At 50.3% G+C, this 16,035-nt stretch overlaps 1 protein-coding gene across 2 annotated transcripts in view; it reads left to right on the forward strand.

Moving 5' to 3' along the window:
- Ptpru (protein tyrosine phosphatase receptor type U) overlaps positions 1-16,035 on the forward strand; it is a 70,897-nt gene that overhangs the window by 11,729 nt on the left and 43,133 nt on the right. For both annotated transcript variants that reach the window (XM_038332689.2, XM_038332690.2), the window contains exons 2-7: positions 3,242-3,373; positions 6,455-6,726; positions 7,183-7,264; positions 7,368-7,483; positions 7,765-7,939; positions 8,387-8,680. In XM_038332689.2, the coding sequence (XP_038188617.1) occupies positions 3,242-3,373; positions 6,455-6,726; positions 7,183-7,264; positions 7,368-7,483; positions 7,765-7,939; positions 8,387-8,680 (1,071 nt within the window). The remainder of the gene's footprint in view (positions 1-3,241; positions 3,374-6,454; positions 6,727-7,182; positions 7,265-7,367; positions 7,484-7,764; positions 7,940-8,386; positions 8,681-16,035) is intronic.

A 16,035-nucleotide genomic window follows, 5' to 3' on the forward strand; every position in this document is an offset into this window, starting at 1 on the left:
TTCTCCCCAGCCCTCCTCCCCATGTTGGCGCTCAAACCTAGGGCCTCACCCGTGATAGACAAAGCTCCTCTCTCACTGAACTCCACCCCTTGCCCTTAATCATTCTTGCGCCTCTCACAGTGCCCATGGTGACTCATCCTATGCTACACTGTTTGGGGAGACATGGCTGGTGTGAGAGACCAAATCGGGATCTTATTTTGTCTGTGTTTGCTCTCACTGTACAGCCAGGTGGTTTAATTTGTGTCGTCTGCACATTGCTTCTGTGTGGCCCCAAGTGTCACACACTCTTGGTCTGTAAGACAAGAATAACAACAGCTCTATTTCCTAAATGCTGAGTTCCTCACGCAGGTTGGTCAGAGTAGTCCGGGCAGGCATGGTGGTAATCGGCGCCCCCTTGTGGTGATGCTGAAGCCGTGGTAGGAGGAATTGGCTGTTCCTATCCCTGGGGGAGCTGGGGTCAGAGCTGAGATGGTCTCTAAGAGATGGAGTTGACCTGGGCCTGGTCTAGAGACTGTGAGAATGTCACTCTGGCTAAGAGGTCGCCCCGGATGGAATCAGTCAGTCTGACTGTGGTTACACAGAGAGAACAGGTGTCAGCCAGGCTAGTGGCTATTTGACTGACATCTAGGGGAATGTCGTATGGATAAGATGGAGTCACTCTGGCCAGGCACGATCAACAGGGAGCCACTCTGGCTAAGGTCGGCCTAGGGAGGGTCAGTCACTTGACTGAATCATATAATTGTGGTCTGAGCAGAGACCCCAGTTAGGCTGTTAGTCTGAGGTCAGTAAGCTCTGGGTGGGGTTGGAGCCCTGTCTGGTCATGTGCCTGACTCAGGACTGATGGAGAGAAACCACAGGGCTGACTGGCTACCTCAGGCTTGCCAGGGCACTGGAGGAGATGCCTTGGGCAGCTACTTTGCCTTTGTGTAGGAACCAGAAGGGCCTTGACTCCAGCCTGGGATCTAAGTCATACTTTTTCCTACAGTCTGTTCCAGTGATTGGCCAGGACCTCCGAGGGCAGGAAGTGAGTGCTCCCCTCCTCCTGGAAGACCACTCATTGACCACCTTTTCAAGAGGAAAGCTGGGGCCCTCCCAACACAGATGACATTAAAGCTCACTTACCTCATGCCTTAGGGCTCAGTGCTGAGTGGAGCTTTTCAAACCAGCAGGCAGAAAGCATCATGGGTTCCCTACACCATCTCCCCTGCCCCAGTATGCTCGGTGCAGGCTCACGCACATCTCATTCCTTCCCATTCTCTGGTGGGGTTCAAGGAGACGAGAGACCCCAACAATGACGAGCCCAGGCGTGCCTAGCTCTGCTTGCATGTTTTCATGTGCTGGGCTCTCTTACAGGGCTGGTGGAAACACGCAAATGGTAACACACAGTGAGTCCTCAGGGAAGCCGCTCCTTGCCTGCCCTGCCCATGCCACTTACCTGGTGGCTTATGGTCTGGCCTGCCCTCTGCCCCCCTTTCTTGAGACCTAGAAGAAACTCATCCTCTCATATTTCTGGGGAGTGTGGGCTTTGGATGGGCATGATTTCAAATCCATTTATTTCCCTCATACGGGAACAAGCGGCACACCTGAGCTGGTGTTTTTTCGGAGTGCTCACACACGTTGATGTTGTAAATCTTCAGCAATCCCATGTGTGGATGGGAAAACTGAGGCTCAGAAAGTGGAAGCAATTTGCCCAACGTTGCCAGGGATGGCAAATGACAAAGTCAAGATTCAATCCCAAATCCATTCCCAAGTCTCCAGCATTCACCACAGAGCCACTGCTCTGTACTGTGGGCAAATGCCTTTGCTTCTCAGAGCCTTGGTCACCTCATCTGTCAAATGGGTCTGACAGGCAGGCAGAATGGGCCTGGCCTGACTTCCTCCTGCCAGTTCTCTCAACACCGGTTTGCTGGAGCTGCAGACGCTATGACTGGGGAGTGGGTACAAGGCCCAGCTCAGATCCCTTCCTGAACCAGGTGCTGATGAACCAGCTGAGATACAGTGGACCTCACCACCAACTGAGGGGTTTGCATGTATTTCAGGCCCCTCCTTCACTTCCCTGTCATTTAGATTTTTGTTTTGTTTTGTTTTGTCTTGTTTTGTTTTTTTTTAATATTTATTTTTTATTTATTATGTATACAATATTCTGTCTGTGTGTATAGCTGCAGGCCAGAAGAGGGCACCAGACCCCATTACAGATGGTTGTGAGCCACCATGTGGTTGCTGGGAATTGAACTCAGGACCTTTGGAAGAGCAGACAGTGCTCTTAACCTCTGAGCCATCTCTCCAGCCCCGTTTTGTTTTGTTTTTGAGACAGGGTTTCCCAATAGCTATGGAGCCAGTCCTGGAACTCACTCTGTAGACCAGGCTGACTTTGAACTCACAGAGATCCTCCCACCTCTACTCCCAGAGTGCTGGGATTAAAGGCGTGCACCACCACCGCCTGGCATCATTTAGATTATTAATCTTGGTCTCCAGTCACCAGAATTAGCATCCTCTAGTCACATATGTGTTCAGTACACATAGAACCATACTATGTCACATCCCTGGGAACAGAGATCTACGGTGACTGACTTTGGGCAGTGAATGAATACCCTTGGTGTCTGTCACGTTGTCACTTGACACAGATGTTGACATTCAGCCTTTGGTGCTTAGCACCATGCTATGCTGGGCCTCCATTTCCCAGTCTGTAAAATGGGATGAGTCTAGGGCTGATCGTGACTGGAGGCTCTATGCTCACAACAATAATGATGACTGGGCTGGAGAGAGGGCTCAGTGGTTAAGAGCATTGCCTGCTCTTCCAAAAGTCCTGAGTTCAATTCCCGGCAACCACATGGTGGCTCACAACCATCTGTAATGAGGTCTGGTGCCCTCTTCTGACCTGCAGGCATACGTGCAGGAAGAATACTGTATACATAATAAATAACTAAATAAATAACTAAATAAAATAATGATGGCTGGTTTTATCAAGGAGGGTCTTGTTGGATGATGGAGCTGTTGGGGATCCTGGGATGTGGGGTGGGGAACAGGCAGTGGAAAGTCTTGGGACTGGTGAGGGACAGTGAGGGAAGGATGTTGGGGTGGAGGAGGGAGAACTCTGTTAGTTGGAGGGAGTCATGATAAGGAGGGGAGAGGCTGGCCTTGGGAGAAGGAGAGGCCAGTAGGGGAACCTGCAGGGTCGTGTTGGAGTCCTCTTGGTCAGTGGCCTTGCCTGGGCTTAGCTAATCAGGCTTTGCCCTCACAGCTGGCTGCACCTTCGAGGAGGCGAGTGACCCAGTTGTGCCCTGCGAGTACAGCCAGGCTCAGTACGATGACTTCCAGTGGGAGCAAGTGCGGATCCACCCTGGTACCCGGGCCCCCGCAGACCTGCCCCATGGTAAGCCTAATCTCCATCACTACTGTTTTTCTCCTTCCAGGCCTTCCCTGGTTTCCCCTCAGGGTCTCCTGCTCTTTCTGGGATCTGAAGACACTGAGAAGTGATATGGGGTCTCTGGATATGCCTCTGCCCTCTTCTTGGAAGCCCTGGGTCCCTCTGTCCCCACTTCAGTACCAGACATTTGGGGCATCTGGAGCACTGGATTGGGAGGCAGGAGGCTAGATGTAGATTCTAGTACTGGTTTCCTACTCAGATGATAGTCTTGAGAACACTAATTCCAGAATCATAAAGACATAGGTTCAAATCCTGGCCCCATCATCTAGCCAGCTCTGAGCCTTTGTTGTCTTGACCATGACATGGGAGAGCAGTAGCCCATATCACAGGGCACATGGAGGCACACTGGATATCAGTTAAATGTTTAGTTGTTATTGTTGAGGATATTTGAGATTGTCCTCCTCTCTGGGTGCAGAATCAACTGAGAATTAAGAGTAGACATGGACGGGTAGTGGTGGCGCATGCCTTTAATCCCACAACTCGGGAGGCAGAGGCAGGTAGAGTTCCGTGAGTTCGAGGCCAGCCTGGTCTACAAGAGCTAGTCCCAGAACAGCTAAGGCTATTACATAGAGAAACCCTGTCTTGAAAAACAAACAAACAAAAAAAGTAAATGAAAGAAAGAAAGGAAGAAAGGAAGGAAGAAAGAAAGAAAGAAAGAAAGAAAGAAAGAAAGAAAGAAAGAAAGAAAGAGAAAAAGAAAAAGAAACATGAAGCTAGGGCAGGAGGGTTAAAAGTTTGAGGCCAGCCTGGGCTCCTTGGTGAGATGCTGCCCCCAAAATAAAAAAGAACGAAAGAAAAGAGAGTTGAAGAGATGGCTCAGTGGTTAAGAGCACTGGCTGCTCTTTCAGAGGTCCTGGGTTCAGTTCCCAGCTACTACATGGCAGCTCCCAACCAGCTCCAGTTCCAGGGGACCCAATGCTTTCCGACGACCTCTTCAGGAATTGCACACATGTGGTCCACAGACATGCAGGCAAAACACCAGACACATAAGATTAAAAAATATATCTTAGCTGGTGGCACACATCTTTAATCCCAGCACTTGGGAAGCAGAGGCAAAAAGCTAGTTCCAGGACAGCCAGGGCTGTTACACAGAGAAACCCTGTCAACAAACAAGCCAAACAAACCCAATAGCTTCAAAAAGGAAAACGAAAAGGATAAGAGAGATGGAGGCCAAATGAGCCACTTCGTTGCTGATGAGGCCTGTGTGGCAGGACAGACAGTGAGGGAACTCTAGGACAGACAGGCAGAATCTCTCCCCACTGTGTCCTGTTACAGAGGTGGCCCAGGGCCTTGACTGTGAGCTCACAGCATGGCCAAGATGGCATCTGCTGACAAGAGTAGGCCAAGTGGTGGGTGGACTAGCAGCTTTAGGCAAGAGGCTCCTGGGAGCCCGGCTGGCTGGCTGGGCTCTGGGAGTAGACTCTGCTTCCCCTGGGCTCTCCCTACCAGGCTGGTCATTGCCCATCTATGTCCTTCTGGATGTGATCGTTTGTCTCTTCCGGGTCCTTGGTCCTTGTATATGTCTGTTCTAGACGTTCACTGTTTAGCTTGTTTGAGAGAGATGCATAAAAGTACCCACCTTGCAGGGTTCTGTATGACCTCTGTGCACTGCTAGACCCAGCCATTCAGCCCAGATCTTAACAGGTACTCACGTATGAGTAGATATAATAGTTCTGGCTTAAGGCCTGGAGGTGGAGGTGCATGCCTTTAATTCCAGTACTTAGGAGGCAGAGGCAGGCAGATCTTTGTGAGTTTGAGGCCAACCTGGTCTACAAAGCAAATTCCAGGACAGTTAGAAACTGTTGCACAGAGAAATCCTGTCTCAAAATCCCCTCCCCAACCAAAAAAGAGTTCTGGCTTAGATTCATGTTTTCCAGACCTGCCCACTTTGTTTCCCTGTCTTCCTTGGTGAAGGGAGCTGACCTAGGTCTGGGAGGAAGGGTGAACTTAATGGAATAGTCTGGGGAAAGTATAGGGGGATGGAGATGAAACACAGAGAATTACTCCCAGAGGAGAGCAGGAGGGAGAAAAAGAGAACCATGGGGATGAAGGAGTGCATGATGGGAGGAGAGGCAGTGTCCAGGAACAGAGGAGGAAGAGGCAAGATGTCACATTGGAAGAGGGAGCTACCTTAGGGAAGAGGGGTCTCCACAGGAGCTGGCTAATAAGTGTCTGGCTAGGATGTGTCCCTTCTAAGGTTCCAGTAGAAACAGGGACCTGGAGGTTCATTTCCTAACCCTGCAGGACACAGGCAGCAGCCTCCTTCACAGTACTCTAGGCTCACAAAGATAAGATCCCTCTAGTCCCTGGGAGCACTTCCGAGCAAGCTCAGAATGTGCTGTCAGCTGGGGAGGAGGCTGTGCCCATGGCTGCCGTGCAAGGGTGGCTTTGGGTCTCTCCTTGGCAGCTGCACCCCTCTTATCAACACCCCAAGGGAAGCTGCAATCCCCAGCCAGGTCCTGAGGCATTCCCCACCACCTCCAGAACACACCGAGGATCTTGGAATCTGGTGGGGGCGGGAAGGGAAGCTAATCCTTCCATTCAGTCTGTCCTACATATTCATCAAGTTTGGGCTCAGAGCCTGTCTGAGGACACAGTGAGGGCCTGAGGCTTGACAGGCTGGTAGCAAGACTGTCTCACACATTATGAATGATCAGAGCCAGAGGGAAGTACCCAGCACTGGGAAGTACCCAGCACAAGGAAGTGTCTGAAGCTTTGGAAGCAGTGACCTCAGGGGATCTGCCCTGTGCCAGACTCTTGACTCCTGAGAAGAATGATCTAATCCTTATCTCCCAGAACAGCACAGCTTGGGAAACTGGTGGCTTGTGGCCATATGGGCTGTGACAAGGTTGAGTTTGTGTTTTCTGTCTTAGTCCTCTCCTTTGGGAAGCAGACCCTGGGGAGAGAAGGGATCTACCCCAAAGCTCCGACCCCTTGATTCCTGGTGGGTCCTTCATTTCTGTCCCTTCCTCAGTGTGGTTTTGGCTTTCCCTAAGGTCTCCTTGCCTTTTCTTTTTCTCTCTCCAGGTGCCTACTTGATGGTCAATGCTTCCCAACATGCTCCGGGCCAGAGGGCCCATATCGTTTTCCAGACCCTGAGTGAGAACGACACGCATTGTGTTCAGTTCAGCTACTTCCTCTATAGCCGGGATGGGCACAGCCCCGGCACGCTGGGCGTCTATGTGCGTGTCAACGGGGGCCCCCTGGGCAGTGCTGTGTGGAATATGACTGGATCCCATGGCCGGCAGTGGCACCAGGCTGAGCTGGCCGTCAGTACCTTCTGGCCCAATGAATATCAGGTGGGCTGGGTTTTTAGACAGTTGGTGGCCTTGGGCTTGGAGGTCAGGGCAGCAGCAGGCCACCCTCAGGTCGAACTAGGTCAGATTTAATATGTGTCCAGCATCAGGTGTCAATCTGGGGTCATGTTTGGAGTTGGTCTGGGGTCAGTGTGGGTAGAGTGTCAGAGGTCATTATTAGTAGGTCAGAGGTCATTGTTAGTAGGGTGGCCAGCGTTGAAGGTGAGTTGAAGCAGTACCCAACTGGAAATTCTGACTGGAAGGATTCTGCTACTTCTGAGGTACTGTCTGAAACGGAATGGATCTTCCAGACTTGACCACACCCCTGAAACAGCTGGCTTGGCAGTGAGGGTCTTTGTGAGCTGGGTTGGTACCTGTTGGTGGAGAAGGGGGTGAGGTTGGGGCCCAAACTGACCTGGAGGGCTGTCACTCTGACAATTGGCTTCCCACTTCCCTCAGGTGCTGTTTGAGGCCCTCATCTCCCCAGACCGCAAGGGCTACATAGGCTTAGACGACATCTTCCTGTTCAGCTACCCCTGCGGTGAGTCCCAGTCCCCTCGGACACAGGATGAGGGTAGCCTTGACTCCTGCCTGCAGGGCACGCAGGTCCAGCTCATGCTGGGGCTCTGCCTGTCTTCCCACAGCAAAGGCCCCTCACTTCTCCCGCCTTGGAGACGTGGAGGTTAATGCAGGCCAGAATGCATCCTTCCAATGCATGGCAGCAGGCCGAGCTGCAGAGGCAGAGCGCTTCTTCCTGCAGGTGAGGGCGTCCCGTGTAGACTTGGCCCAGGAAGGTGGCAGAGGGCAGAACACTCCTCCTAGGCTTGCTTCCTTTTTGGGGTGCTGAGTCCTTCCTTCATACCCCAACATCTATACACTGTCTTGCCTCCCCCCCAGGCTGTGCTCTGCCAGCTTGGGTTCTCCTTCACCCCAGGGTGGAGGGCAGTTCCTGGATCCTCACATACCCCTGGGATAGTAGGGACTCATATATGCAGTCGGGTTGGAATTCTCCCTGATTCTCCCATCCCTTCTTCCCTTCAGCGGCAGAGTGGGGTGCTGCTGCCTGCTGCCGGGGTGCGGCACATCAGTCACCGTCGCTTCCTGGCCACTTTCCCACTGACCTCCGTAGGCCGAAGTGAGCAAGATCTGTACCGCTGTGTGTCCCAGGCCCCTCGCGGGGCTGGCGTCTCCAACTTCGCAGAGCTCATCGTCAAAGGTCAGCAGATTGGTCTTGATGAAGGCTGGAGTGGCAGGGGAGGAGTGGGGGCAGGATAGGATAGGGTGGAGTCCATAGGGTTGCACTGCCTGAAGCTAGCTTCGGTTGGGGGTTCCAGGACAGGTTTAGTTGAGGGTTTGGTAGCAGCTTGAGTGGCCTGAGAGAACAGGAAGGGTCTCATGATGGTTGCAGGATTAGGCTCTTGGCTGTGATGTGAACTGATGGACGTGTAAAGGGAATAGTGTCGCTAAGGGACGGGCTATGCAGGACAGGGCACAGGGAGTCAGGCTCTGTCTAGACGTGCTTTTCAGGTGCTAACCCAGCGAGTGTGCTGGGGTCCCCCAGATCCGGGCTTGGGAGTTTGGAGTGGCCAATAGTCAAGCTATGGGAGTTCTAGGGCCACGCGGCAGCATCAGTAGGCTCCTCCTCTTCCGCCTATCCTCGCAGAGCCTCCCACCCCCATCGCGCCCCCACAGCTGCTGCGCGCAGGCCCCACCTACCTCATCATCCAGCTTAACACCAACTCCATCATTGGCGATGGGCCCATCGTGCGCAAGGAGATCGAGTACCGCATGGCTCGGGGCCCGTGGGCCGAAGTGCACGCTGTCAACCTGCAGACCTACAAGTTATGGCATCTTGACCCAGACACGGAGTATGAGATCAGCGTGCTGCTCACGCGCCCCGGGGATGGCGGCACAGGCCGCCCGGGACCACCGCTGCTCAGTCGGACCAAGTGTGCAGGTGGGTTGTTCCCCGTTCCACAGGGGTAGTAAAGCCTCCTGAAACAAACACATTTGTTGACTTCAATCTTAACACAAGGCAGGGACTCTGGAGGCTGTCTTCTAGCCTGGAGGCGACTTCTCCATAGCTTGTCTCAAAAGGCAAAAGAAAAAAAAAAACCAAACAAACAGAAGAGACAAAGGAAAACCAAAACAAAACAAGAAGGCAAACCAAGAGACTAACTTACCAGCACAGTGTGACATAGGTGGTGTTGTCATACCCATTTCACCAATGAGATGACTGAGGCAGAGATGTTAGGTGACTGGGCAGAGACCATGCAGTAAGTGGCAGAGATGAGGCCAGAGCTCTTATTCTGTCTTCTTAAACACTTTCAATTAAAAATTATGTGTGATGGATTTTGTCCGGATTCACTGGGCCTGTCATTAAGCCTGCAGTCAGCTCTTCTTGCTTAGGAGGGTGAAGGAGTGGTTGCTGAGGACCCGTGATGCTTCTGCAGCGAGAGACTCATCAGAAGTGAGTGATGGGTGGGGGATGGGTGGAGACCAGGGTTCTCAGTGACGTCAGTGTGCTGTCGTCTTTCTCAGTGACAAATGTGGCTTCTCGGTGTGGACCCCCCGTGCTCCTCCAGCCTCTAGCATGTTTTCCTCAATAGTTAGGTTTTGTACAACTATGGTTTAATTTTACAGTAAAGATTGACTTCTGGGCTTGGCAAGCTGGCTGGAGTTGAACAACTACTCATATGATTGATTTTGGAACATGTCATCCCGCTAAAGGGGACCCTTAACACCGTCTGACAGTCACCCAGACCACCCTAATCCTAAAGCTCTAAGCAAGCATGAATCCACTTTTCCTCTCTCTTGATTTGCTCTTTGTAGAAATTTTACATTATAGAAGCATGTATGATTGTTTGCGGTCTTTTGCAGGCGGCGTCTTCATTTGGCCTCATTTGCGCTGCAGCGGGTTGTCGTTACTGCATTCCTTTCGGTCGCGATGTGCGACTCCTGTCTCATTTGTCCTTTCACCAGTGGACAGACACTTGGGTCGATTATGCTTTTTGGCCATCATGAACAATATTGCATATAAGTTTTAAAATGTTTATTTTATCTGGTGTGTGTGTGTGTGTGTGTGTGTGTGTATCTGTGTCTGTGCACTTATGTGTGCAGGAGGCCAGAAGAGGGTGTTGGTTTTTTCTCCCGGGAGGTGCAGTTACAGGGTTGTGAATCACGGGGATGGAACCTCACAACCTCTACTAGTGCGGCAATTGTTTTCAGCAGCTGAGCCCTCCCCAGCCTTCTCCCTCCCTTTCATGGTCTTAATTTGCATTTCTCTAGTGTCTAGTGTTGCTGAATACCTTTCCACACATGACTTCTCCTGCCTGTGTTCTTCACTGAATTGCCTGTTCCTATCGTCGCTCATTTCTTAAGAGAATTACTCTTTTTCTCTGTTGAGGCTTGAGAATTCTTTATGCAGTCTAGATACTAGATCTATCTAGAACACATTATGGATGTATCAATGGATGTATAATCTGCAGGTCTTTCTCCCAGCAGGGATCTTCTCTCCCCATTGCCTTTGTATGGATTGAGAGTCAACATTTTAGATTTTGATGAATTTTCAGAATTTGTTTCTAAAATTGCCCAGTGCTTTTGAATTGGATCATAAGAGTTCCTTGCCTAGCTCTGGCTCCCAGAGATCTTTTTCTATTTCTTTCTTTTATTTATGGGTTTTTTTTTCTCTAAAGGTTTAACAGTTTCATCTTTACATCTGTCTTAGTCCTGGTTTCTCTATTGCTGTGGAGAGACACTATGACCACGAAAACTCTTATAAAGGAAAAATATTTAATCAGGGGTGGCTTACATTCTCAGAGGTTCAGTTCATTATCATCATGGTGGACACGGTGATGTGCAGGCAGACATGGTGCTAGCTGCGTCTTGATCAGAAGGCCACAGGAAGTGGACTGTGACATTGGGTGACTTGAGCATATAAGAGACCTCAAAACCCACCTCCACGGTGACACACTTCCTCCAACAAGGTCACACCCACTCCAACAAAGCCACACCTTTTAATAGTGCCACTTCTTTTGGGAGCCATTTTCTTTCAAACTACTACAACATTCGTGGTATATTTTGGATAATGTGTGAGGTTAAGGTTAAGAGTTAAATAGTTTTTGCAGTTGGTGTTAAATTATATATATATATATATATGAAATTTATTTACTTAGTGTTTGTATGTGTGGGCATGCATTTGCTGCAGTGTGCATGTAGAGGCTGGAGGACAGCCTATTCGAGTCTGTTCTCTCTTTCCACCATGTGTGTCCTGGGGATTGAACTCAGGTCCTCAGGCTTGACGGCAAGCGTTTTTTTTACCTACTGAGCCATCTTGACAACCTGCAGTTCATAGTCTTAAGTGCTATTAAGAGCTGATTTGTGGGCTACCTAAAATGTAGTTTAATACCAGACTTTAGGAGAGAGATGCTTGGGTGGTGGGTCGGTGTCCCTGGGGTCTGGGTCGGGCGATATACCCATTGAGAGCGTCAGTCTTCGTTATAAATGGAAGCAACACTGATCTCTACCATATGGGGTAATACGAACATTCAGGCAATGGGTGTTCATTGAGTGTCTGTTATGTGCCAGGTAAAGCCACAGTTGCTAAGGATACGCGGCTGCACCCCAGACGGAGGCCATCAGCATTTGAGTCCTCCTAAGACTCTGCAGGGAGCCCCTGTCCTACCAGAAGGAGGCAGATGATAAATAAGTAAACAAGTGGAATATATAGTCTGTCAGATGGCGATAGTGTGTGAGGAGAGAATAAATCAGGGCGGGGGGTGGGGAGGGGCGGAGAGTTGTTACTTATAAAAAACGCTGAAGGACTGTCTTACTGAGATGGTGGCATTTGAGCAGAGTCATGCGGGAGGTGAGGGGGAGCTAGGTGGTGTGCTGTAGGGAACAGCTAGGAAAGGGACGGTCCAGTCAGACTGTTGAGCGCAAAGGCCTGGAGGCGGGACCACCGAGGAGACCTGCGGGAGGATTGTCTAAGTAGAGTTCGGAGTGTAAGGTTCAGAGGCCAGTGGGCGAGGGAGTGATGGCAGGGCGTGGAGAGCAGGAGCGAGCATGGGCAGCTGGGGTTCAGAAGGTCTACTCTAGATATTTCGTGGAGAATTGAAGAGGAGGGGATGCTGGCTAGTTTTTGTCAACCGGACACAAATCACCTAGGAAGAGGAAGAAATGCCTGTAGCAGATTGTCCGGTGACCTTGGCTGTGGGGCATCTTCTTGCTTAATGATTGATATGGGAAGGCTCAGCCCACTGTGGGTGGCGCCCCCTTTAGGCAGGTGATCTTAGGTTTTATAAGAAAGCAGGCTGAGCAAGTCATGAGAGAGCGAGCACCCCTGCACCGGCTTCCCTGGATGATGGATGGCGATGTGGAAGAGTAAGCTAAATAAACGTTTTCTTCCCCAGCTGCTTTTGGTCTTGGTGTTCATCACAGCAACACAGAGCCAGACTATGACAGAGGGCAAAGGTTCCTGAAGGGGCTCTGTGGGGAGGCTCTCGCAGCCATTGCAGCCAGAGATGGTAGCCGGAAGCCAAGGGGAAGTGACGATAATGGCACTGATGACAAGTTGCTCGTTCCCTTTGGTTCTGAAGTCAATAACATCTGCTGATAGATCTGCTGTGGGATGGGGAAGAAAGAAATAGACCCCAGGATGCTCCAAGGTGTTTTGCTTGAGCAACTGGACGGATGGAGCTGTCACTTACTGCACCGCAGCAGAGTTGGCGGTGGGTATGTGTGTGTGTGTGGTGTGCTGACCTGGGGGGTGCCATTGATCAGGAGCTGTGAGTCAGACACAGTGACTTTGAGATGCCATTAAATGTGCCGGTGGCGATCTCCACCAGGCAGCTGGATGTATGAGCAAGATATGGAGGGACGGGTGCAGGCTGCTGGCATGGATCTGAAAGTTGTCCTTTCAGAGATGGTGTTGGTGGTATTTAAAGCCACGTGGCAGGGTCACATCTCTCATGTTAGTGTTCTCAACAGGGCGGATTTTCTCTCCCAGGGGACATTTGCTGGTGTCTGGAGACCTATTGCTGTCAAACTGGCTGCTGCTGCTGGGTGCTACTGGCGTTAAGAGCTAGAGACCAGGGACAGCTAAACTCCTTGCAGTGCACGGGCAATGTCCAATAACAAGTAATTATCGAGTCCAATAGTGGCGAGGTTGAAAGCCCTCTTTAGGTTTTGGGGGATGGAAATGAGGAACTGGACATGTGAAGCTGATCCTTGGGGTCCTGTCGCAGTTTGGGTTAATCTGGGCGATTGTAGGGAGCGCACGGCACACGTGTGAAGTACAGTGACTGGCAACTCCGTAAGTGACAGCTGTCATCGTTATGGTGTTCTTCATGTTCCAAAGGCATTTTTGATTTACCACTTAGAATAAATCAGAGCTCGAGGCACATAGAAAATCTCTACTGCACTCTCCCGAGTGTGCAGATAGGGACACTGAGACCCAGACGGGGGCAGGGACTTGCCTGTAATCAGACAGTGGGTCAAGAACCCAGGTTGTGGGCTAGAGAGATGGCTCAGAGGATAAGAGCATTGCCTGCTCTTCCAAAGGTCCTGAGTTCAATTCCCAGCAACCACATGGTGGCTCACAACCACCTGTAATGGGGTCTGGTGCCCTCTTCTGGCCTGTAGGCATACACACAGACAGAATACTGTATACATAATAAATAAATAAATATTTAAAAAAAAAAAAAAGAACCCAGGTTGTGGGGCTGAGGAAATGGCTCAGTCAATAAAGTGCACGCTGCCAACTCCATAAAAAGATGACTTCATAGCCGGGCGGTGGTGGCATATACGCCTTTAAATTCCAGCACTCCGGATGCAGAGGTAGGTGAATCTCTGTAAATTCGAGGCTAGTCTGGTCTACAGAGCGAGTTCCAGGACAGTCAGGGCTACACAGAGAAATCGTGTCTCAAAAAACCATAAAAGGGGTTGTGGCGCATGCCTTTAATCCTAGCACTTGGGAGGCAGAGGTAGGTGGATCTCTGTGAGTTTGAGGCCAGCCTGGTCTACAAGAGCTAGTTCCAGGACAGGCTCCAAAGCTACAGAGAAACCCTGTCTTGAACCCCCCCCCCCAAAAAAAAAAAAAAAAAAAAAAAAACCAAAAAGGTGTGTGGTGTGGGGTTGTGTGGAGGCAGAAGATGCAAGTATGTGTACACACACACACACACAGGGGGGGGGGGTAGCTACCAGGAAATTGCAACTATTTTTGGTTTGACTGGGCAGAGCAGGTTGTTTTTGAAACCCGTGCATGTAGTTTCTGCAGGTGGACCCGAACAGTCAGGCTGCGGTTAAGCCATTCTTTATGGCTAGGTGCTATTGCCTGACTCAATTCCTCATAACTTTTTTTTTTCATTTTCCATTTTGGTTTTTCAAGGCAGGGTTTCTTGATAGCTTTGGAGCCTATTTTGGAACTCTCTCTGTAGACCAGGCTGACCTCAAACTCACTGAGATTTGCCTGTCTCTGCCTCCCGAGTGCTTGGGATTAAAGGCGTGCGCCATCACTGTCCGGCTCTATCAGTTGTAACTTTGGATCATCCCCATTTTACAGGTAAGTAAACTAAGGCTTAGAGATTCAGTCACTTGACCAAGTCTGCACTGAGTCACAGAAGAGCCAGAGGCGGAGCTGGGTTCTCAGTTACATTCTTGTTGCTATGATAGATACCCTAAGACGAACAATTTGTAGATGGGTTTACTTTGGCTCACGGTCTGAGGGTACAGTCCACCAGGAAGTGAAGACCACAGGAGCTTGAAGCAGCTGGTCACATTGCAGGCACAGTCAGGGAGAACAGAATCCGAATGCTGGTTCCCTTGCTTCTCTTTTCTTCAGCCTGGGATCCAGCTCATGGGATAGTACCATCCAGGTTAAGGTGGTCCTTCCCACCTCAGCTACAGGCAGGCCCAGAGACTGGTAGTCCCAGGTGGTCCTAGAACCTGTCAGGTTGCTAATCACCTCAGCTGACAGGTCTTGATTTCTAATGGGTACTGAGGGCAGCAGCAGCTGTCAAGGCCCCTGCCTCAGGCCGAGTACCAGCTAGTGTCAGCTACAGATACACATTTTTCTAGAGGCTAGCCAGGGTGGGGATGGGCCAGGGCCAGGGCCAGGGCCAGGGCCAGGGCCAGGTGGGTAGACTCCAAACAAAAACCTTCTCCTGCCCCTCTTAATCACAGGCTCCTCTTTGTTGATATCACCCGCCCTAGAGCCTGGCCTGGGGTTGTTTTGCTCTTGGGCAGCTGTGTTGTTGGGCTCTCTAGGCCCACAATTCCCTCCACTCTATTATTACTGTAAAAACAATAATATTGCACCAGTAAAAGGCTTAAAAAAAAAAACAAACCAAGAAACAAAACCCCCAAGCCCTCTGAATCACTCCATCCTAGCTCAACAGCTGCCTTAATTTTTCTGTCTTGTTCCAGTCTCTGCCCATGTCTTCAGTGTACATTTTCACATCCTTGTCATTGGCTGGGGCTGCCTCTCAGGATTCTGCTTCGTTTGCTCGATGCCGGTCCGTGTTTATAATTTGCTCGATGCCGGTCCGTGTTTATAATTATGGTATTGCCTGCCAACGTCTACCCCGGATTTCTGGGCTGTTCGTTTCTACATTCTTATTATTATAATGCTACATCAAAAAAAAAAAAAAAGTTAAATGCTTGCAGTTCTTTTTATTCTCTTGAGTCGTATTCCTTAGCGCACACGGTCAGGAGTGATTGGAGGAAGGGCTCTGATACGTTCCTGCTCTGCGGCATGCCTTCACTAATTTATGTTACAGAAGTCTCATTTTGGTGCACACGTGCCTTTATTGATTCCTACTGGCTGGGTACTCTGGTTTCCCATGTCCCCTGTGATGTTATGTTTCCCTTTTTTGTTGTTTTGAGGCATGGTCTCCTACAGCCCGCTGTGTAGCTGAGGATAACCTTGAAGTCTCCATCCTCTCGCTTCTGCCCCCTAAGTGCCGGGATCACAGGCAAGTGCCCGGCTTATATTTGGTCTTTAAAGGACGTGGTTTTGTTGTTTCTTGTTTGTCTCATCTACCGCCTCTACCTCAGGCTGGCCTTGAACTAGCTCGGTAGTTGATGACGACCTAGAACTCTGCATCATCTGACCCCTACCCACCCAATGCTGGCATAATTCACAGTTTTAAAGTAGGCATTGTTTCCTCCGTCGACATCAGTCATTCGGAAGGGTTCAGCAACTTTCTTTCCAGGAGTTGCAGAACTAGCGAAGAGTGGATGCGGGATGTGAACTTGGATGTACTTGACCCAATCCTAAAACTCCTTCCATGAGGCAGAGGCATTCATTGGCAT

Source organism: Arvicola amphibius, chromosome 6, assembly GCF_903992535.2.
Source record: "Arvicola amphibius chromosome 6, mArvAmp1.2, whole genome shotgun sequence".
Classification (NCBI taxonomy): domain Eukaryota; kingdom Metazoa; phylum Chordata; class Mammalia; order Rodentia; family Cricetidae; genus Arvicola; species Arvicola amphibius.